This window comes from Caretta caretta, chromosome 1 (assembly GCF_965140235.1).
Source record: "Caretta caretta isolate rCarCar2 chromosome 1, rCarCar1.hap1, whole genome shotgun sequence".
NCBI lineage: Eukaryota > Metazoa > Chordata > Testudines > Cheloniidae > Caretta > Caretta caretta.
Window position 1 is genome coordinate 300,377,803 of NC_134206.1, and position 23,355 is coordinate 300,401,157.

The 23,355-nt window shown below is 43.7% G+C and overlaps 1 protein-coding gene across 1 annotated transcript in view; it reads right to left on the bottom strand.

Annotated features, from left to right (window-relative positions):
• CNTN1 (contactin 1) overlaps positions 1-23,355 on the bottom strand; it is a 448,663-nt gene that overhangs the window by 185,231 nt on the left and 240,077 nt on the right. Inside the window, exon 3 of the mRNA XM_048836059.2 lies at positions 15,328-15,460. Within this exon, the coding sequence (XP_048692016.2) occupies positions 15,328-15,388 (61 nt within the window). The 5' untranslated portion in view covers positions 15,389-15,460. The remainder of the gene's footprint in view (positions 1-15,327; positions 15,461-23,355) is intronic.

Sequence of the window (23,355 nt, forward strand, 5' to 3'; positions counted from 1 at the left end):
GCAGTATATAAAAGGCACACACACACACAGGCATACTAGCAGTTTTAATTCAAGAACTGCATAACAGTTGAAAGAAACTTAGAGAAAAAAAGGAAAAACCAGAAAAGATGCAATGTGTTAATTAGGAGATTCATCTAATATTAATTAGAAATTGTTTTAGATTTAATATTTATCATGTAACCATCCGTGAGATTCAAATATGTTTATTTTCTTATATTCAGTAACGACTATCTTGGACTTATGACAGATATGTGGGGAGATCATTTAAATCTCATCTGGAAGGTTTTTTATAGAAATGCTTGGGGTCCAATTTATATGTATAAATTACTTATACAGCTAATGCCTGTCTCTTCACTATACTCATTCTTGCATGTGAGACAATCAACCAATTATTCAGTTTGATACATGGTAAGGCACAAGATATCAGAAACCACTTTACAGGAGTTTTACTAGTTGTGTTTTATGCCCCTAAAATTGAGAATATAATTGTCAATCCTGCTTGAGACTTTTATTCATCATGGGTTTCATATATATTTATAATGATTTCCTCAACTGTCTCTCATTCAGTGATATGTCATCCATCATGTTAGTTCTTCTGTGAGTCCACTTGCACAGAAGAAAAAACAATGCAGGAAGTGATGAGATTCCTCAAATCTAATAATCTCATACTGGAATTTCACAAAAATCATGAGAATAAATATTAACTCATAACAAGCCCTGTTCATAACTTTACTGGCAAAAAGATTTGCCCAGGACTTGTTATGAGTTAATATTTATTCTCATATTTTTTGAGAAATCCCATTATGAGAGCATGTGATTTAAGACATGTATTCATTCCCTGTATTTCATATGAGTGTTTTTTTTTTCTTTTTTCTGTACAAGATGACATATAGAAGACCTAGGCTACTTTATTATAATGCAGAAGCTACAGTTCCATAAACTGACATAACATGGAACCAGCCTTCAATACATCATGGAAGGCTGGTTCCATGTTATGTCAGTTTATGGAACTCACATTTTTGAAATCTACAATATGAAATTCCTATGTAGTTAGTCATGTTTACTCCTAAACCTAGATTATTTCACTCAACTATTTATTAATTACTATTATTACTGTGAACCTCATTGGTAACATTTTACATCTTTTTTGAAATTTACAGTAAGAGCCCATATTAGATGTCAGGGAAAAAATTAACAACTTATATGGATCTTAGAAAATCCTTTCCTGAACTTGCACCTGCAATGGATTTTTCAATGAATCATCCAACACACTGGATATTAGAATCTGGTGATTCGGATGACAGATTTGATGGTTACGGTTACAAGGAAATCAGCATTTAAGATTAGATCACCTCACCCAAATGAATGCAGATTTTGTTCTAACTGGTGACTTTTAGTAGGTTTCTATTTGTCGGTCTATTCTCTCTATTCCAACATGTTTTTAAATCTTATCACATTCTTAAATCAAAACACAAAAAACGGAGTCAATTGAATTTTAAGAAGAGAAACAGCTAGTCAACATCTAGCACACTCAGGTTCTTGAAATGGGTCCCAGATCAGGCATTATCACAAGGGGCATTAATCAGAGAGAACAGTATGCATATATCAAACAGAATGCTAGTATGTAAACTACCATAAGCACAGACTAAAGGAGGAAAAGGTGATGGATATTACTGAAATGTAGTGAACAGTTGGCAATCTGTTCAATAAAACATATGGGGTTATATACACACAGGCCCTGCGAGGACCATCTGTTCAGACACTACACTGCATAGATCCTTAGGCCCTGATCATGCAAACATTATACGCTCGCTTAATTCTACTACTGTGAATAATCCCATTCATTTCAATAGATCTATTCACGGTACAAAGGTTAAGCATGTGCGTAAGTGTTTTCAGGATAAGGACTCGCTAGGTGTTCATTGGGTCAATGCTAAAGAAAGCAGATCCTGGAGTGAATGAATAAACTTCCACTCACCTGGAAGAGCTTCAGAATAAAGTGGCAGGAGATTAAATGGTTTTCAAGAAGCAGAAATTCTGTATATTTGTACATAAACAACAACATTTTTTTAAAACTGTAAAGCTGAAACGCTGGGAAATCTTTCCTTGAGTGTGTTTAAAATGGATAAAATCGTGCATTTTGGAGGTAAAATCAAAACACACTGTCAAGGATGAATATACAACAGTTTTATAATGAGCAAACTTTGCATGATACAGTATTCTCCTTACTGGGAAAATATTTCTGGTGGGGGAGGAGAGTTTCCCAAGAAAATATTTAAATAGTACATTTTAGAATGTATACTTGGGCAAGGAAGGAAGCTACCACTATTTATTAAAAACAATGACCATAAGCTGACTTGGTTGAGTTCTTTTAGGGCTCTATCCTGTGAAGCACTTAGCACTTTGTCCTTGATCCAACAAGAGACTTAAACACATTTACCTTTAAGCATGTAAGTAGTCCCAAATCCATGGGCCTTACTCATGTGTTTAAAGTTAAGCTTATGATTAAGGGCTTTGCTGGATCAAGACACATGTGTGCTGCTCAGCACTTTGAAGGATACAGTCCTTAATCTGACCCCCCAAACTTAAGAAAAATGCTTTAAGTATACGGATAGGTAACCTTTCAATGTGATCTCCTAACAGCCAAAATCTGAGAGGTGCTGAGCTTCTCAAACACCTGTAACTCCCACTTAGAGCAGGATGTGCAAGGCTTGAATCCCGGGGACTTGGGCATGAGCACACTGAAGAAACCAGTTGGGGTGGAGGGTAAACCCCCCAACCCAACTACCACTATCTACAACAAAAACAAAGAACTATCAACAAAAGCAAACAACGACTAACTACAACACTAGGGAAAACGTGGAGAACTTGCAGAGCAAGACACCACGGTTCCAAAGACCATCACAGGCGGTAAGAAGGAACTGAGGGGGCGCTGGGTCATATATTGAGCACTGTCATAAACATACAGCTACGGGTAGCATAAAATCCCTCCTTTACCTGTAAAGGGTTAAGAAGCTCAGATAGCCTGGTTGGCACCTGACCAAAAGGACCAATAAGGGGAGAAGATACTTTCAAATCTGTGGGGGAAGGTTTTTGTTTTGTGTTTCTTTGGGTTCTCTCCGGGACAGCGAGGAACCAGGGCAGGGAAAATACATCTCCTAAAGCCATACCTGAACTAAGCATCTAAGATTACAAATTGTAAGTAATAGGAAGGAAATCCGTTAGATTACCTTTTGTTTTAGATTGTGAATTTTCCCTAGGCTAAGAGGGAGGTTTTATTCCTGTTTTTTTTTTTGTAACTTTAAAGTTTTGCCTAGAGAGGAATCTTCTGTGTTTTGAATCTGATTACCCTGTAAAATTACCTTCCATCCTGATTTTACAGAGGTGCTTCTTTTACTTTTTCTTTATAATAAAGTTCTGCTTTTAAGAACCTGATTGGTTTTTAGTGTCCTAAAAACCCAAGGGGCTGGTCTGTGCTCACCTTGTTTACTCTCAAGCCTCCCCAGGAAAGGGGGTGAAGGGGTTTGGGGGATATTTTGGGGAAACAGGAACTCCAAGTGGTCCTTTTCCTAAATCTTTGTCACTCACTTGGGGGTGGCAGCGATACTGTTCCAAGGACAAGGAAGAATTTTTTCCAAGGACAAGTTTTTAACATAAGCTGGTAGAGATAAGCTTTTAGGGGGTCCTTCATGCGGGTCCCCACATCTGTACTCTAGAGTTCAGAGTGGGGAGGGAACCCTGACAAGCGCCATGGAGGCACCACTCCAGGGGGCTCCACAGCCGACCCGATGGATGCTGCTAGGGGAAAATCTTTCCAACGGCTGTGCACGCAACGCACGCACACCTAAATGGAATTGATATGAGCAAGCACTAGAAGGAGAATATGACTTACCAGCATTAGAAAGGCTCATGGCCTGTACCAAGACAGTTTGGAAAAGAGCAGAAACATACTCTGCAAGGCTCACAGGAAGATAAACAATGCACTTTCATGTTTCCGAGCATTATGGTCATGCAGCACATCATGATTATTTATTCACTAGTACCATCGGTGCTGCACAAAGTGCTCTTGTCAGACAAAGCAGGAACATGGTGGAGGCCATAAATGGATATATGTACATTCACCCACTTTTTATTTTAAGAGGCAAGTGTATTCCCCCCCCCCCTCACTTTAGCAACTGTGAGTACCATATGGTATGGAAAAAAAGTTTAAATAATGTCAATTCAACTCCCCAGTTCACAACATGTGTCTTTGAAGCTCTTGCCTTGGAAAAACTCCAAGAGATATATAATTTAAGATCTGTATTTCACTCCTCTCATAATAAGAATGGGGCATGCTGCACTTCACAGTGGGGCCTCATTGACTATTGTAGCATTGTGTCCGTGACCATAAAGATCATGGACCTGGCACACCATAACACTGCTAGAAAGTTGCCATCAACTTCATGAATAACATATCAGCATAGGCCAATGAGGGTATGTCTACACTGCAGCTAGGAGTGTGCCTCCTAGCCTAGTAGATAGACGCGTTAGCTCAAGCAGTGTGAATATTGCAGCATAGGTGACGATATCAGCCAGCTGCCTGAGTAAAAGATGGTGGCTAGCCAATGCCACAAAGTCTACACTGCTATTTTTAGTGTGCTAATTCAAGTGGAGTTGGCACACATCTCTCTATCCAGGCTGGGAGGTATGCTCCCAGCTGTAGTGTAGACATACCCTGAGGGGTTAGATGGATATTGGTTCCCAAGAACACTTTACCACTTGGACAGAAAGAACACCCATTAAAAAGTAGTCGCACCTTCTTCTGTACAAAGTGACTAGATTGTCTTCGGGCAGACAAATAGTATACTACTAGATTAAAGAAGGTAGGAAAACTGCAATTATCTATGCCCATCTCCCAGCTACCAGTGAGATCACTGATTAACTATGGTATATCACGCAGTTGGGGTGGATTTTTTTCTTTTTCTAGTTTAAAAGTTAAAAGTGAATTTAGTGCATATGAAAAGTATCAGCATCAGAACTCCAGTTTTACTTTTCTAAAGAACAGATGCAGCATAGGCACAGGACAGTATACATTTCTCCACAATGATCTACTCTGCTTATCAATGAAAGAGTCACTTTAGTCCTTTGCTTCTCTTCTGAGACTGCCAACAAAGACGTCAATAAATATGTTGTAATAGTTTGTAATTATATTTACACACATGCATCATGTCCATTAGAAGACTTAAGTTCAAATTTTCACAAGCACCCAAGGTACATAGGAACCTCAGCCTCACTTCCAAAACTGACTTTGGACCTATTGACTTTCAATGACACTTAGGGACTTAGGGCGAAGTTTTCAAAAACGCTTAAGACTGTAAAATCATCTTGCACAGGCCAAACAGCCATTAGAATGGCAAAAGGTTACAGTCAGTACTGACTCTCTGGGCCAGATCTGAACCAAAGTTGCGTATTTGCCTTGTATTGCAATAGAATGTCTGAGAGCATATGCTATTTTGAGTGTTTTCATTAAAAAGGAATTAGTATGGCATGTCACATGATATCTTTTGGTTCCACAGATTCTCCTTTGAGCCAAATAGAACTGAGGGTTCATGAAGCACAGTAAAAAATAAAAAAATGGCCATTAGGTTTTGGCATATGCTTTATTAGGAAACAGAGTAAAAGCTAAGCCATTACTGAAATGGAAGCCTAATCCACTAGGCCCAAATTTATCAGACTTAGGGAAGGCCACCAGTCACTGACTTTCTTGCTTGTGTAAGGGGACTGTTGCCCCCTTACTAACATTCAGTGGGGGTGTTTTAGTTGCTAGCTCCCAGTACTAAAAAGGGGGAAGGGTCTATGGGAAACCAGGACCCTGAGACTGACAGTCCCCAGGAACAATGGGGAGAGGCCAATGCTCCATGTCAGCCGGAATGACAGGGCGGGCAGGCTAATCAGGGAGTCAGGAGGCCAGGGAGGTCCCGTCCTCCGTGTGAGCTGGATTTGCCTGGGTCAGACAGAGTGGGGGCCGAGCTAAGGAGAAAGCAGGGGACCAAGCTAAGCTGGGGAGCAGAGCTGTGCCAGATCCAGAGAGACCAGAAAAGCAGCCCAGAGAGAGCAGACCCTGTCCTGGGAGCAGAGCTGCAGCCCCAAAGCCAGAGGCACAGCCCGGAGAGAGCAGACTTGCCCTGGTAACAGAGCTGCAGCAACCAGAGCCAGAGGGGCCAGAAAAGCAGCCCATGAAGCAGGTCAGTGCTGGGAGCAGAGTCACAGAAGCAGCCTGCAGAGCAGACTTGCCCTGGGAGGAGAGCTGCAGCAACCAGAGCCAGAGGGGCCAAAGAAGCAGCCCAGGGAGCTGGAGGCAGAGCAGCAGCAGTGCAGAGACAGAGTGGTGGAGCTGGGGCTGGAGCAGTCCGGAGCTGAGTGCGGTAAGCAGCAGGCCCAGCACAGGGAGACGCCTCAGCCAAGGGGCTCTGCAGGCCAGGCTTGGATCATAACCCCGGCAGGGCAGGGGCAATGCTGGGAAGAAGGGTCCTACCACTTAGAGCCTGAGAGCGTGTGGCCACCACCAGAGCAAGCGTCCAACCTACAGCACAGCCAGGGCCTGAGAAGGCGGCCTGGGACTTACAAGGAACTGACTGTGAACTGCCCTGACATTCCAGAGACACTGTTTGTGATGTTTCCTGCCACAGAGCGGGTTGATGTTTCCTTTAACCTTTCCCATTTTTCCTTATTCTTTTTAAAATTAATTGTGATTAAATAACTTGCATTTGCTTTAACTTGTATGTAATGGTCAGTGGGTCAGAAAAGTGCCCAGTGCAGAGAGAGTACCCTGGAGTGGGGACACCCTACCCCCTGTCCTAGGTGACCACAGCAGGGTTGGGGAATCCTGGGCGCAGCCTTGTTGGGGTTATGAGGACTCTGCCAGACAGGAGCGTGGAAGGGAAGTCCTCAAGGGCAGGGAGGCCACTGGGTAAAGGAAGTGGGAGTGAGGACTCAGATCCTTTTCCTAGCCCACTTCACTGGGGTACTGCAGAAGCCAGGAAAGTTCCCCACAATAGCAGGACTATTCCCCCGCTTATACTTGGGGTCAACTTGATGAAAAAGAAAAGCTTGAAATCACAAACTTTGCAGTGGGGAGAGGTGAATCTGTACAGGAAGTTAGCCAATTTTGAAATGTTATGGGGGCTTGGAGAAAGCCCAGATATGGGGTGAAGATGGGGACTCAAATATTGCTGACGATAGGTATGAAGTATTTGTGACAGCTGGGCGGCCAATCATCATCTCACTCCTGACTGAGTGATTTGCAGCTCTCATTTGCCTTGAACCACTTAAAGTGCACTCTGAAAGGTGAACCTTCTTTATGAATTTGTTAGTCTCTAAGGTGCCACAAGTACTCCTTTTCCTTTTGTGAATACAGACTAACACGGCTGCTACTCTGAAACCTTCTTTATGATTGTCTGTCAGAGATGGATCAGTTTGTGAAGCACTGAAATTAGCTATGGCTTTTTCATCAACTTCTATTTGCCATACTGGATTCCAAGCAAGGCCAGCTCTTGGCACCAGCAAAGCAAGCAGGTGCTTGGGGCGGCACATTTGCACGGGCAGCATTCGGGCCATTTTTATTTTTATTGTTTGGGGGCCAGCCCTGCAGGTGCTCACCCAGGTAGACGCTGTCCCAGCCCCCACGCTGACACCGAAGTCCAGGTGGAAGAGCTGCAGCGGGTGGCCAAAGCTGGCCCCGGGACTCGGGTCCAGCAGCAGCAGCACGGGGGGTGCCCTGGGGCTACTGTGGTTCGTGGTGCTGGCCGCAGCCAAGCCATCTGGCGGGCTCCGACATATGGAGCGCGGGACACTTGGGCTGGGGGCCACCCCATGGGGCTCACGGAGCCGCCTGCAAGTGCCGCAGGGCGGCTGCCCCTCAGCACCGCAGCTGGGGCACGGCGCCCAGGAGCAGCAGCTGCACTGGGTCGATAGAGGGGACCGCTGCCTGGGGCGCTGCTGTGTGGGGCCCACGTCCCGCTCTCCGGGGCTCCACTCCCTGCTGGCCGCTCCTTCTGGGGCTGCCCTGCCCCGGCTCCTCAGCCCCCTGCCCTCCTGATTCCCGGCCGGTTCTGGAGGCAGGAGCCCTGGCTGAAGGGACCCTGGGCTGAGGCACGCCCCAGGAGCCCCACCGCTTACCCCGACCCTGCCAGCGCCGGACCGGCTGGAGGCGAGGGGGGAGCAGGCGGAGTCGAGGGGGGGATCCAGAGCTGTGGTGGCAGGGGGTGCGGGTGGGGGGTGGGAGAGCCCGGGGCTGGGGCAGCAGGGGGAAGAAGGAGAGCCCAGGCTGGGGGGCAACCAACATTTTTTTTGCTTGGAGCGGCGAAAAGCCTAGAGCCAGCCGTGATTCCAAGCACTGATTTACCTGAAAAATAAATGTTACTCCACTGCTGGAGATGATCTCCGCCTGTGAAACGGCTGCATTGACTCTTGTCCACTTCTGCTCATCAAAGTAACTGCAGGCTTCCCACTGACAGTGTTTTGATGAGATTTTGAAATGAACTGCTATAGCAATTGTTTTTTTTGTTTTAACCTACTTTAAAGTCCTCAGCAGTTGTTTTAACACATTCATGTGCAGCATTAGTTTTGAATTACCAGAAATGAATGATACATATTTGGTGTATGCTAATAAATCATTAAAATATACATGGGTCATCTCCATCACCACTACACATTCATACTCTTCCCCCTTCACTTCTGTCATATTTCTTCCCAAACTGCATTATTTCCCCACTACCATCCCCACAATCCACATTACTTTTTGCCATCATCAATTCCCCCCGTGACCATTCACTTCCTCCTCCCTCTCCATGCAGGATCTTAATGACAGCTTCCAGGAGAAGATTGATAAAATCTATCACAATCTCTCTTACTCCCCATCCTACTTCTCCCCTGTCACCAAGTAGGCTTTTCACCTACTTTCCACCCACCATCCCTTTACCTTATCTATTCGAGCCTCCCAAATCTCTCTCCTTTTTAGTCATTCACTTTTGGCTTGCTCTCTTTAAAATGCAAACATGCTCTCATCTGTTCCTTATTGTCAAGAAACCCTCCTGCCTCTTCAGTTTCTTCCTCATTTCCTTTCTCCCTTCCTGTCTAAACTTATCAAAAATGCCTTGTTCCTCAATGTTTCTTTCAGTGGACTCTTCTCTACCCTCTTCCCTTTGTGGCTCACTCTGGGGCGTCCTCCTCTTTTCCCTTTACACTCCATTTGCAGAGTCTCACAAACAGGCCCACTGTAGTGGGGTGGTCACCCGCTCCCGGCCCAAAAGGGTTAAAAGCCAGCCCCTGGAGAGGGCCGGGCTGGGAGCCTTAGGCTGGGCTGATTGGGAGGCAGCCTTAGCTGTGGCCACGCCCCAAACAGACTCAGCTGGCCCGATAAAGGGGCTGCTGGGCTGAAGCTCAAGAGACTCTCTCTAGCTTCTGAGAGGGAGGGATTTGACTGCAGGGATCTAGATTGGAGCAGGGCTGGGGAAGGGCCTGAGGAGCAGGGGAGTTCCATCCAGGAAAGTCCCAGGCTGTGACCCAGTATTAGGCCCAACAGGTACTGGGGTTGCAGGGGACAGCCCAAGGTTAGACAGAGGCAGCAGGTCCAAACTCAGCCTTGCCTGTGATGAGTGGCTTATACTGCAGTCTGCCCCAGGGCGTGGGGGCTAGCTGATGATTGGCAGTAGCCTACGACTGAGGTGAGCCTACTAGGGTAGGGGGTGCCAGCTGTCTAATTGCGCAAACCCAAAGATCCTTGCCCCACCCCTTCCCCGATAGCACGCCCCTGCCCCACTCCTTCTCTGAGGCCCCGCCTCCTGGTCACTCCCTTCCCCCCTCCCTCTGTTGCTTGCTCTCCCCCACCCTCCCTCACTTTCACCAGGCTAGGGCAGAGGGTTGGAGTGCAGGAGAGGGTGAAGGGTCAAGCTCTGGGAGAATCATAGAATCATAGAATATCAGGGTTGGAAGGGACCTCAGGAGGTCATCTAGTCCAACCCCCTGCTCAAAGCAGGACTGATCCACAATTAAATCATCCCAGCCAGAGCTTTGTCAAGCCTGACCTTAAAAACTTCTAAGGAAGGAGATTCCACCACTTCCCTAGGTAATGCATTCCAGTGTTTCACCACCCTCCTAGTGAAAATGTTTTTTCCTAATATCCAACCTAAATTTCCCCCACTGCAGCTTGAGACCATTACTCCTTGTCCTGTCATCCGCTACCACTGAGAATAGTCTAGATCCATCCTCTTTGGAACCACCTTTCAGGTAGTTGAAAGCAGCTATCAAATCTCCCCTTATTCTTCTCTTCTGTAGACTAACCAATCCCAGGTCCCTCAGCCTCTCCTCATAAGTCATGTGTTCCAGTCCCCTAATAATTTTTGTTGCACTCCGCTGGACTCTCTCCAATCATCCTTCTTGTAGTGTGGGGCCCAAAACTGGATGTACTCCAGATGAGGCCTCACCAATGTCGAATAGAGGGGAACGATCACGTCCCTCCATCTGCTGGCAATGCCCCTACTTATACATCCCAAAATGCCATTGGCCTTCTTGGCAACAAGGGCACACTGTTGACTCATATCCAGCTTCTCGTCCACTGTAACCCCTAGGTCCTTTTCTGCAGAACTGCTGCCGAGCCATTCGGTCCCTAGTCTGTAGCGGTGCATGGGATTCTTCCGTCCTAAGTGCAGGACTCTGCACTTGTCCTTGTTGAACCTCATCAGATTTCTTTTGGCCCAATCCTCCAATTTGTCTAGGTCCCTCTGTATCCTATCCATACCCTCCAGCGTATCTACCACTCCTCCCAGTTTAGTGTCGTCTGCAAACTTGCTGAGGGTGCAATCCACACCATCCTCCAGATCATTAATGAAGATATTGAACAAAACCGGCCCCAGGACCGACCCTTGGGGCACTCCGCTTGATACTGGCTGCCAACTAGACATGGAGCCATTGATCACTACCCGTTGAGCCCAAGAATCTAGCCAACTTTCTACCCACCTTATAGTGCATTCATCGAGCCCATACTTCTTTAACTTGCTGACAAGAATACTGTGGGATACAGTGTCAAAAGCTTTGCTAAAGTCAAGAAACAACATGTCCACTGCTTTCCCTTCATCCACAGAACCAGTTATCTCATCATAGAAGGCAATTAGATTAGTCAGGCTTGACTTGCCCTTGGTGAATCCATGCTGACTGTTCCTGATCACTTTCCTCTCATCTAAGTGCTTCAGAATTGATTCCTTGAGGACCTGCTCCATGATTTTTCCGGGGACTGAGGTGAGGCTGACTGACCTGTAGTTCCCAGGATCCTCCTTCCCTTTTTTAAAGATGGGCACTATATTAGCCTTTTTCCAGTCGTCCGGGACTTCTCCGGATCGCCAAGAATTTTCAAAGATAATGGACAATGGCTCTGCAATCACATCCGCCAACTCCTTTAGCACTCTTGGATGCAACGCATCCGACCCCATGGACTTGTGCTCGTCCAGCTTTTCTAAATAGTCCCGAACCACTTCTTTCTCCACGGAGGGCTGGTCACCTCCTCCCCATGCTGTGCTGCCCAGTGCAGTAGTCTGGGAGCTGACCTTGTTCGTGAAGACAGAGGCAAAACAAGTATTGAGTACATTAGCTTTTTCCACATCCTCTGTCACTAGGTTGCCTCCCTCATTCAGTAAGGGGCTCACACTTTCCTTGACTTTCTTCTTGTTGCCAACATATCTGAAGAAACCCTTCTTGTTACTCTTAACATCTCTTGCTAGCTGCAACTCCAGATGTGATTTGGCCTTCCTTATTTCACTCCTGCATGCCCGAGCAATATTTTTATACTCATCTCTGGTCATTTGTCCAATCTTCCACTTCTTGTAAGCTTCTTTTTTGTGTTTAAGATCAGCAAGGATTTCACTGTTAAGCAAAGCTGGTCGCCTGCCATATTTACTATTCTTTCTACACATCGGGATGGTTTGTCCCTGTAACCTCAATAAGGATTCTCTAAAATACAGCCAGCTCTCCTGGACTTCTTTCCCCCTCATGTTATTCTCCCAGGGGATCTTGCCCATCAGTTCCCTGAGAGAGTTTGGGTGCACGAGAGCGTGCAGGCTCTGGGAGGGAGTTTGGGTAGGGGTTGGGATGGCGTTTGGGTGTGAGGTACGGGCTCTGGGTTGGGGCAGGGGATTGGGGTGCAGCAGGGGGTCAGGGGGCTGGCGCTTACCTCGGACAGCTCCCAAAAGCGACCAGCACATGCCTCTGGCAGCAGCTTCTAAGCGGGGGGGGCCGAGAGGGTCTCCGCGCGCTGCTGCCCACAGGCACTGCCCCCACAGCTCCCATTGGCCGCAGTTCCCAGACAATGGGAGCTGCGGAGTCAGCGCTTGGGGCGGGGGCAGAGTGCAGAGACCCCCCCTCCCCTGGGGCCACAGAGACGTGCCGGCCACTTCCAGGAGCGGCGCAGAGTGAGGGTGGGCAGGAAGCCTGCCTTAGCCCCACTGCACTGCCAGCAGTGGCCAGGGGCCCCCAGGCCGTTTTAAATCACCTGGGCCACTGGGCAATTTTTTCCCTTGTCCCCTGCCCCTCCCATCGGCAGGCCTGCTCACAAATCTACCTCTCAGTTCCTGATGTGTCTCCCTCCATCTAATCCTCAGCCTGTTAATGAACTTGAATGAACTTTTGATCTTTCCTCCTAAAACTTCTTTTCTTCCTACATTCTCTATCACTGTCAATAACCTCCTTCTCTCTGTCACCCATGCACATTATCCTCAATGTCTCTTTTCCCTTGGCCTGCATATCCAAGCTGTACCCAGATCTTGCTAATTCCGACACCCCTATCCTATTTTGTCCAGATATCCAAAGCTCTCATCCAAGCACTTATCATATTCCATCTTAAATACTGTAACGGCCTATCTTCCAGCTTCCCTGATACTCATAGCAGCACCCAATCTATTCAAAATACATCTGCTGAGACCATCTTCCTTGCCCACTTCTTTAACATTATACTCCCCTTTCTATTTGAAGCCCTCCGCTAGCTTCTCTTTTCCTTTGTAGCAAGTTTAAGACAGTTTTCCTCACTGCCAAAGACCTTCACAACTCTACCCCTTCTGATGTAATGTCATCTCTTACTGTGTCACTCCCACACCCCCCTCCTTGTCAATGATACCACCTTCATCTGCATATTTATCAAGTGCTCTTACCAACATCTCTGCGTCTTCTTCCATGCTGCATGAAACATCCATCTGAACTGATTTGAAAGGTCACTTACCCTCTCCTGCTCTGAATCCCTCCTCAAGACCCACTTCTCCTATTATGCTTACATGGCCATTACATTACTTTAACTAACCAATGATGGCCACATGGAAGGGCAGATGAGGATTGATGACACTCATTTCATCTGTTTATCGAATAATGCTAAATGTATACATGCATATTAAAATAGCATATCATTTTATTGGATCACTCTCTCCATCTCCTTCCCTTCTCACTTCCTTGCTTAGACTCCACGCTATTCAGGGCAAGGACTGGGTCTTCGTATGTTTTTAGCGCACCAAGGTTATTAGAGCCCTGATGCTGATTTATGGCCTCTGGGCACAACTACAATATACATATTAACTAATTAGATGGATAATCTAGGGGTTGCTTTCAGACAAAATACCTGAACACTTGTGCATTGGTTCACTCACACAACTTACATATGGCTCAAAACCCAATACTCACTTAGCTACAGGAGCTGATAATCATGTTGACCAAAAGGTTGACGTGGCTAGGGTGAAATGGCAAAGATAACATTACTGACTGGAGCTGACAGCCTTTCTTCAAGAAAAGCCCCAGGTTAAATGAAACTAGTGAATGAATTACTCTCTGCCCCAACAATAGTTCTCACGTCTGAACTGAGCAAAAGCCATATAAAAAACCCTGCAATATATAATACTTTACATTCAAGAATTCTTAATGCCTTGCCAGTCACTGGAATTTGTTCTCTAGTGAACTACGACAGGGTAAAACACACACACATCAAATGGAATGATTCCAACAAAGATCAAAAATATACTTGTGTTCCCATCACTAAACCAAACTACACTACTGTAAGCTATGAAGTCATTTCTGGAAGGACTGTCTTAGAAGCAATAGATTGACATCACAATGCTGTTCAGCTTTTGTGACTCAGAAACCGTGCTTCATGATCTACTTCCATAAATAACACAAACAGGAAAGAGCCATGACCATTTCCAGTATGGGAGGTAATACTGAGCCACACCATGAACCTCTCCCTCCCAATGGTGAGCTGTTACTCACACAAGCAGCCCTATTAACTCGAAAGGAACTGCACGTGAGTAACTGTTTGCCAATGGCAGTAAGGGATTCACAGTCTGGCTCAATGTGAGCAGAAAATTTCCCATATTAATTCCACAAGGTACCTGAATTTTTCAAAATCTGCTTTAGCCAGCATTTTATAAAATACACAAATTCTGCATGCTGCTTCTTAGACACCAAAGGCTAAATCATGTGGTCTATACATAAGCAAAATGTCCCCTGAAAGGAATTTTACCTACGTTGGCTCTACAAACTGAGCTTTATTGTGTCATTATAAAAATGACATTTGTTTAAGGTGGAATTAATGTTTGAAATGCACATTTATCTGTCTTGATGTCCTTCGTGTTTTGGGTGGTTGGAATAGGTGCTGGTTGTCATAATTCAAACCTGGATCTGAAATTTGTAATTGGCTGCTATCACTACAAAGGACTGAATTTCAGTTTTAAACACCCCCTAATTTTGAAGCGTTAGAAATCTGGATCCCTAAAATCTGCATTTTTACAGCGAGGGCCCAACTCTAATTAGAGTAGTTTTACTATGTACAATTTTATTAAAGTCAACATATGCCACATTAACACAGTTATGCAGGATGCGTAGCAAGATATCACCATATGGCACTGCAACTGAATGCTGATTTTTTTTATTTTATTTTTATTAAATGGCATCTACATTACAGCAGTTCCAATCTTTTCAATCTCTCCTCCCATGGACATCTTTCCATTTTTCTACTGATTTTGGTCACCTGGCCACAAACAGTTGTTTCTTATATTAATTTTATGTAAAACTTGATAAATCAAGGGGATTTACAAGATCAGACAGAGCCAGAAACAAATGCAAGGTCAGGCTCATTTTTATTTCGGACTATTGCTTCAGTTATACTGTGAAAATCTTTCTGCCAGTTTCATTATCTGCATTTAGTAGCTCACCACATCTGCACAAATAAATTAAATCCGATACAAACACCAGTATTGACCTTGAAATGTGTGGCACTGAAAATAAGTTAATTCATTTAACTAAAATGAGAGGTCGTCTTACCTGCCAGGCAGAAGATGAAACACACTGTAACAAGATGACTGATTAAGAACCACATTTTCATCTTCTATTCAGAGATGATTATTTCAAAAGGAATTTTGCCTTGCAGCCCCAGTGTTCAAAGAACTAAAAATTCCTGATAATAAAAAAGGAAAGAAAAAGAGTGAATAATTCTGATAAGAGAATGTTCCTGTAGAGACAAGTACTACATTTAACTCAGCTACATTTCCCATGTTTAAGAGACAGAGAATAATATATTTGTAAATTAAGGATACTCTCAAATCTGGTAGACCAAATGTATGATGATAAATGTATAGTTTACAGTTACAGAGCATCTCCCATCTAAGGCTCTCAAAGCACTTTATAATGATTCACCTAAACTATTCAAAGTCTGGAAGGCTTAATGTAATAGCTTCTGCTTTGGCTCATCTTACAAAACCAAAACCAGGGTTGGTTTGGATGTGGGTGCTATTTGTATACTCACCTTACAGTATGGAGGTCTTGGAAAATAGTTTCTGATTTTTAGCTAATGATATAAATCCAGATTCTGTCACCCTTACCCATGCCAAGTACCACCTTACACTGCAAATAATCCCAGGGATTTCAGTGTCATTAACAGAAAAATGACCATGAAATGGTGGCACACAATCTCTTTCAGAATGCATTTCTTTTGCTTAGCATGTTGTAGTTGTTAGCGTTCTAATTTGTAGTTCACAAACTTGTGGAAAGACAATCTTAGTTTTTACTTAGTGGTTTTTTAAAAACCTTGAATTTATTTTAGTCAATTATTTTATATGTGATTTGAGCTATTTTATATTCTGTATGTGGGTGGGGGGTAAAGAGTGAAGTGAACCCATTAATGGATCCACACAGCTTCATTTGCATCCTTCCAGAGTTCAGACATAGTTTTCTAGAATTCTTTGCTTCTATATTTCTTGCTTGTTTAGATTAGAATATTTTGCTAGCTTTTTCTTTTCTGATGCCTGTTATCTATTTCTTTAGGCAGTGAATCATGGTGATTGAAGTATGTATTTTGTTTTGTTTAATGGGTTTCCTGCCATGCGTGTATAAAAGCATCCTTTACATCCTTCATGTCTTGTTCACATTTCTCTTTTCTTCTGCTCATTGGTTCTGCTGTGTCACTAGTTTCTCTATGACCTGTGGATAGGGTATGATTTCCAATTCATCACTGATGGAATATGCATATCCTACCCATGAGTGGACACCATCCATTTGGTTTACTCCTGTTCTTAGGTGGGGGTTTGTTTTTGGTATTTTTTTTGGCCTTTGTGACTCTAATACAAATATGGTAGAAGTATATTTGAATGCCTTTTACTAAAGATTAAAATCTTCACATAGTGTCTTCTAGACCAGTGGTTCTCAAAGCCGGTCCGCCGCTTGTTCAGGGAAAGCCCCCTGGCAGGCCGGGCCGGTTTGTTTACCTGTCGTGTCCACAGGTTTAGCCGATCGCGGCTCCCACTGGCCGCGGTTCGCTACTCCAGGCCAGGGAGGGCTGCGGGAAGGGCGCCCAGCATGTCCCTTGGCCCGTGCCGCTTTCTGCAGCCCCCATTGGCCTGGAACAGCGAACCACGGCAAGTGGGAGCCGCGATCGGGCGAACCTGCAGATGCAGCAGGTAAACAAACCAGTCCGGCCTGCCAGGGGGCTTTCGCTGAACAAACGGTGGACCGGCTTTGAGAACCACTGTTCTAGACCCTTTTTTCCTTTGGATCCCAATGCATGTTTATATATTGGCTTACACAGGCATCATGAAACCTCTCTTTTCTCAGTTCCAAAACTGCTTTCTACCAGCTTGCTTTGTCATGTGCTGGTGATTCTGATGATGTCTACTGGCTTGCATATAGAGACTATTTAGCCACATTACTCCCACTGAAATGAATGGGAATTAGGTATCTAACTACCTTTGAGGATCTGGGCACATGGCTCTGTTGAAATTTTTACTCTACTATTTTTTTAAAAAACAAATTACTTTGATCCTACCTGCTTACTCTCTCTGTTTCACCTCCTCCTCCACCTTGTTTGTCCTAACATGCACTTTCATGTGACTTATCTGGGCAACTGATTATTCATTATCAAAACACCTTTTATAATGTACAGATTTCTATAAGGAAGTAGCCCAGAATGGATGTGAACAGTAAGAAAGGAGAAACAGCAGGCTGATAAATATTTTCATTTCTACTAAAAAATCATGGAGGTTGCTGGGAAAAGAAAACAAAAACACTACAGAGGTAGGATTCTGTAATACCCAGAAATATAGGCCTTTGAACTTTAAATCAGATAGATTTAAAGCTATATTCTGGAATAAATGCCATTTGGATTCATGGCGATTCTGTTTCTGAGATCCCACAGTGTTCTTGTCAGGTCCAGCTCAATGCCCTACCTTTGTGTCCATCTGATGAAGTGAGCTGTGGCTCACGAAAGCTCATGCTCAAATAAATTGGTTAGTCTCTAAGGTGCCACAAGTACTCCTTTTCTTTTTGCGAATACAGACTAACACGGCTGTTCCTCTGAAACCTCTAAGGAACTGTAACTCTTTCTCCTCACCACTAGGGTCTGCTGTTGTAGATGCTCTGAAGGTCCTGTCCTCCTCCCCAGCTGCATCTTATGGTTCCCTGCTTTTTCTCTGCAGAAAGCAGGAGAGATAGCCAGGAGGTAGCAACCACCAGGGCCAGCTGCCTCACTTATTTACCCACCCATCATCATCATCAGGGGCAGCAGCTTCAGATCTTCAAGAGGCAACAGAGAGAGACCAGAGAATGCAGAAGTGGCACTAGGAGAGAAGAACAGTTATCTTCCCTCTGCACACCCTGCCGAAAGATGTAGAGGAATGCTAGCAGGCGTGGTGGGGTGCGTCACTTTAGAATCCTTATCTGAACTAATCACGAATGCCAGACCTCTGGGGACCTCCTCTCATTGGTCTTCCATGCAACTTTGCACCAGTGCCGATGGTGGGGTTTATAAAAAAAACCTCTATAAAGCCATGTAATATTCATTCATTGTATGGAAACATGGTATACAGTGTCCTAGTGCAATCTATACAGGGCAGAGAATGACAGATTTGGTGGGTTTGCTCTTTTTCAATCTAGTAGATGAAATCTTTAACAGCAGCCTAAAAACTGTTTTAGCTGTCAGAGACTCTTAATTATGTTGTTCAGATTAAAAAACAGCTAAAGTGCAACAGAATATACATAAGGCTATAGGGCAGTCCAAGGAACTCTGGCTTATTTGAAAACAGCCCCCAAGTAAAAAATTCTTAGTACAAATGTACATGTATATGTACTCTAAGTGAATTTGCTAATCTACATGGAATATTTTTCCACTAAAAATCTTTCCCTCCTTCCTTTACCATAGCACTAAAGCTTCTTCAAAGTCCAGCACTACTGTCTGTTTTGCCTGAAATGCATAATTAAAAAGAATTCTCTTCTAGAAAACCAGAAAATGTTAACATACAGCATAATCCACTGAACAGTATGGCAATGCAACAGGACCAGAGCAGGAATTTGCAGTGTTTTAATAGACCCGCTACCTTATAGCAGCCATCGCTGAATTCTAAAACCAGTACCAGGAAGTGGGTTCTCTGGTCCCCTTTCTCCCCTTCCAAGAAGCAGCACTGGGTAGTACCATGATAAATATTTTTCACATTTCTCCTGGACCAATAGGAGAGAGATGCTGCCAGTTATTCAAAACATTTCCAAAGGGCCGAACGTTTCCTGATTATGAAGCTAATCATTTTATGAGGTTGTTTGTTCATTCCCTATTGCCTGGCATGAGTTACATGGATAGTTACTGCAAAATGATGTACATAATTAAATAACAATCAAACAATAATTCCACTGGTAATAATGGTAACAATGTTACTCATGTTAACGTTACCAGGTCATCACCTAATAACTGTATTTGAATATAATAAAGCAATGGGTTAAACAGCATTAACAGTAAGACTATGTCATCTATATGAAATTAGAGGCACTACTGCTGATGCAAGGCCCTTCCGTCCTCCCCCTTTGTATTGATCTTTGCGGAAATTATGTTCAATTTTGAAAACCTCTTCTCTCCCCTACCTCATCAGAAATTAGGGTTAATGGAAGTTGTGGTTGTAAGTCCCCATGCTGTAAATCCCCAAGCATACTTAGCTGTGCGTACAGAAAGACACCCTGCCAAGATATAAAAATCTTCCTTTACTTCCAATTATTTCAGCTGAGCGAGAACGGCATATACACTACGTCTAACCTGATTCATCTTGGCTTATAAAAGAGAAGTGAGGCATTTTGATATATTTCTCTGGCTCAAGTCAGTAGTACTGCCTGCTATTAAATGAGACAGTGCACAGGTTACTTTTTATAGGACTAGGATAGTATGACTGAGCATGATGAGCTGCCCAAGCAGCCGTTCAAAATGATCTAAGACAGCAGCCCTATCAGAAGAGACAGGATTGTGGATGCACTACTCATGCATCATGTCTATTATTTAATTAAGGATTAAAAGATTCTCTCCCTTGAAGCTCTGCACCTTTTTCTCTTTAGAGTAAGAGGCATACCGTATCGTAAGTGAAAAGTGTTCCCCATCAGAAGGGCTTGCTTTACTTTCCTGTACAGGCTGAGAATGACTACGTGCCCAGATAGATGTCTTTCTCTATGTCTTTTACTAGCATGTATTTTTTACAATGACATATAATTCTAGCAAATTAAGAAACTATTTTAAAACACATGCTGAAAACAGCAAACGCTTGCCTGCCTCAGTGTCAGATTTCATTACTATTTAATTATTTAATTCAATGGGCCAAGTACTAAAGCATTTATTTCCCTTTTGACAATTTTGTTTTTCTCCACATAATCCAGCCACAACAGTCCCCACACTCTGCTAAACACAGGAGAACTTATCCTTCTGAGGTCCCTGGAGCTCCTGGTACCCTAAAGAGGTGGAGAGAAATTGAGGCACTGGCTCTGCTCTCTCTCTCCCACACACACACTAGCCAAAGGGGCTGGCTAGCTGTAGAATAGAGTTTATGCTGCACCTTGTACAGCAGGGACATTGTAACTCACTAAGGCACAACGCCTCCCAGAATTGCTCCAGAGTGCTGCAGCTCCTCACCGCTCCTCCACAGGACTTGGTTTCAACTGCACACCTTTTAGGACCTAACTAAGCGGCACAGGACTATCGTGGCTTTGCACTTTTGAACAAACTCAGTATTTCACATCATTTACCTAGTTATTTGAATATTAAACACACACAAACAGGAAAATAAAGATAACAGACAACGGAAGGGAGGACTACAGTTAAAAGAAAGATCACGTGAGGCAGAAAATAGTGCAAGGTAGGGAAAGAACAGGGGAATAGTCAGCACAATGGTGGAAAAGTCAGCAGCCAAAAAAATGGCATCTGGAAGCAGATAATGAAGATTCTTAGCGCACTGGAAGTGGGATGGTGTTCCAGGTGTGTTTGTGTGTGGGGGAAACATGACAGTGAGAGTAGCAGGAGAAAAAGAAAGCAAGAAGCATGGAACACCAAAATGAGGAAAAGAAGCTTGAACTTTTTAAAGCAGGAGACCAGAAGCCAGTGAAAAGACTGAAGGAGTGGGGTTGGAATAGACAGAGCAGCAGGGGAGGAAGGTTATTTTATTTGTAGCATGTTGGACAGTCCGGAGAGAGGAAAAGGAAGATTTGGGAAGGCCAGGGAGGGGAAAGTTGCAGTAGCTCCAGTGGAGACAGAGAGGAAGGAACAGACTTTAGTAATGTTACAGGAAGAAGAAACAAGACTTGATGAGAGCCTGGATGTGAGGAGAGAAGGGAAAGAGAGGGTTGTAAAATAATCCCGAGGTTGGAGTGATAGGAAGGATAGTGGCGTTGTCTGTTTATGCCAGTTTCCATACCAGGACCTATCTGGGACTCCCTCCTGTTTAGCTGTCCCCATTCTGCAATATGGCAATGACAGAGTGGTCAAATTCCTCTGACACCAGTTCATCACTCCCAGGCTGAAAACCCCCGATCTATGGTGATGGAGTGAGCGGGAGGGAAGTGTGTTTAGGAGTTCCAGTTTTGCCACATTTAGCCAGCAGAGGTGAATCAAGTCCCTTATTATTAGTGTACTAGTCTATTACTACAATTATACACACTTATGCTTGGAAAATGGTTAGAGAACTGGAGGATCCACCAAAATTACATTATAAATAGATACAATAATCTAGTGGAAATCTCTAGTTCTCCACCCTTTCTCAAAACATGAATATGCATAATTGCAACAATTCACTAGTAAATTATCACAGTGACAAGTTCTAATCAAAGCTTTTTAGGAATGGCATGTTACTTCAACCCAATTAGTGTTTTGTATTTGTTTTTATTTTAGACTCTTGGAATTTTGGTAAGCGTTTAATTGCTCATTTTCTAGATCTGCTTTGAAGAGTTAGCAGTTTTCATTACTTAAACTGACTCACTTTTCATAAATCTTATCAGCTGCTACAGCACCTAGAATTAAAAATTACTTTTTTTTAATTTAATGAAACTCATGACGTATATTGCATACTACTTGGCATCTCTCTCTGTCTTCCCTACATTTGTGGCTTTGGCAATTCTATTGTGCAACTAAATCAACAAGTCTTCAGCCACAGCATTGAGTAATGGGTGGCGCTCAAGATCTATACCAGTAGCTAAACACCACTGGCTGGTGCATGGGGGTGAAGAACTAAGGCTCAGCTCCTAACCCACATGATCTGGGGTGGGACAATACAGAGCATACAGATCCTCTTTGCTCCTGTGCATCAGACCCAAACTCAAGGACTGAGTAGCAAGTGCAGGGGAGCAAGGAAAGTTCTTATTTCCTGAGTAGCTATGTAATTCAGTTCACAATCTTGCATTTAATTGTTTAGTATTTAATTGTCTCTAGACATCAGTCAGTTGTCAATGGTACTATAAAATGTCTCTAATTTAAATGGATTTCCATTTACTTACGTACACACACACACACACACACTCACTCTTAAGGAACTAAAACCCTCAAATGATATTGCTAAGTGAAATTCACTAGGATGGCTGTGTGATACACTGTACATTTGCAGTGTAATATTCCGCTAACGGTTTTACTACAATACAAAAATAATTGAAAACACCTACTGAAATACAGACCACTTTTCTATATTTTCAAGATAAGGGCAGACTTTTAAGTAAAGACACAAGATACTTTTGTTTGTGTTTAGTTGGGAAAGAGTGAAAGTGAGGAAGATGAGGTAGAGTTAATGCTGTAGCATGACAGATGATGCACTCGTTTGTACTTAATTACATGACAATTAAATGAATTGTACAGTGTAACACAGAGCTATCCCAGTGAATTTCACTAAGCAATATCATTTGGGGGTTTCAGTTCTGTAAATAAATATTTTACTTACACACACACTCACACACTCTTGGACAATAGACATTCTATAGTATCGTTGGCATCTGCTTGTTGTCTAGAGCAAGAGAAAGGTGAAGGAAAGTGCAGGTCCTCTGCTTAGTGGGGAAGGAGAGCTAATAAGTGATGACATCTAGAAGGCTGAGGTGTTCAGTATCTATTTTACTTCAGTCTTCACTTAAAAGGTTAGTTATGACCAGATGATTAACACAATTATTAACAACAAGGGGAAAGGATCACAAGAGAAAATAGGAAAAGAACAGGTTAAAGAATATTTAGATAAGTTAGATGTATTCAAGTTGGCAGGGCCTGATGAAATTCATCGTAGGATACTTAAGGAATTAGCTGAAGCAATCTTAGAACCATTAACGGTTATCTTTGAGAACTCACAGAGGTTGGGTGCATTCCCCAGAGGGCTGGAGAACGGCAAACCTAGTATCTATCTTTAAAAAGGGAAACAAAGAGGACCAGGGGAATTACAAGCCAGTTATCCTAACTTCGATACCTGGAAGGATACTGGAACAAATTATTAGACAATCAATTTGTAAGCACCTGGAGGATAATAGGGTTATAAGTTACAGCCAGCATGGATTTGTCAAGAACAAATCATGCCAAACCAACCTAAATTC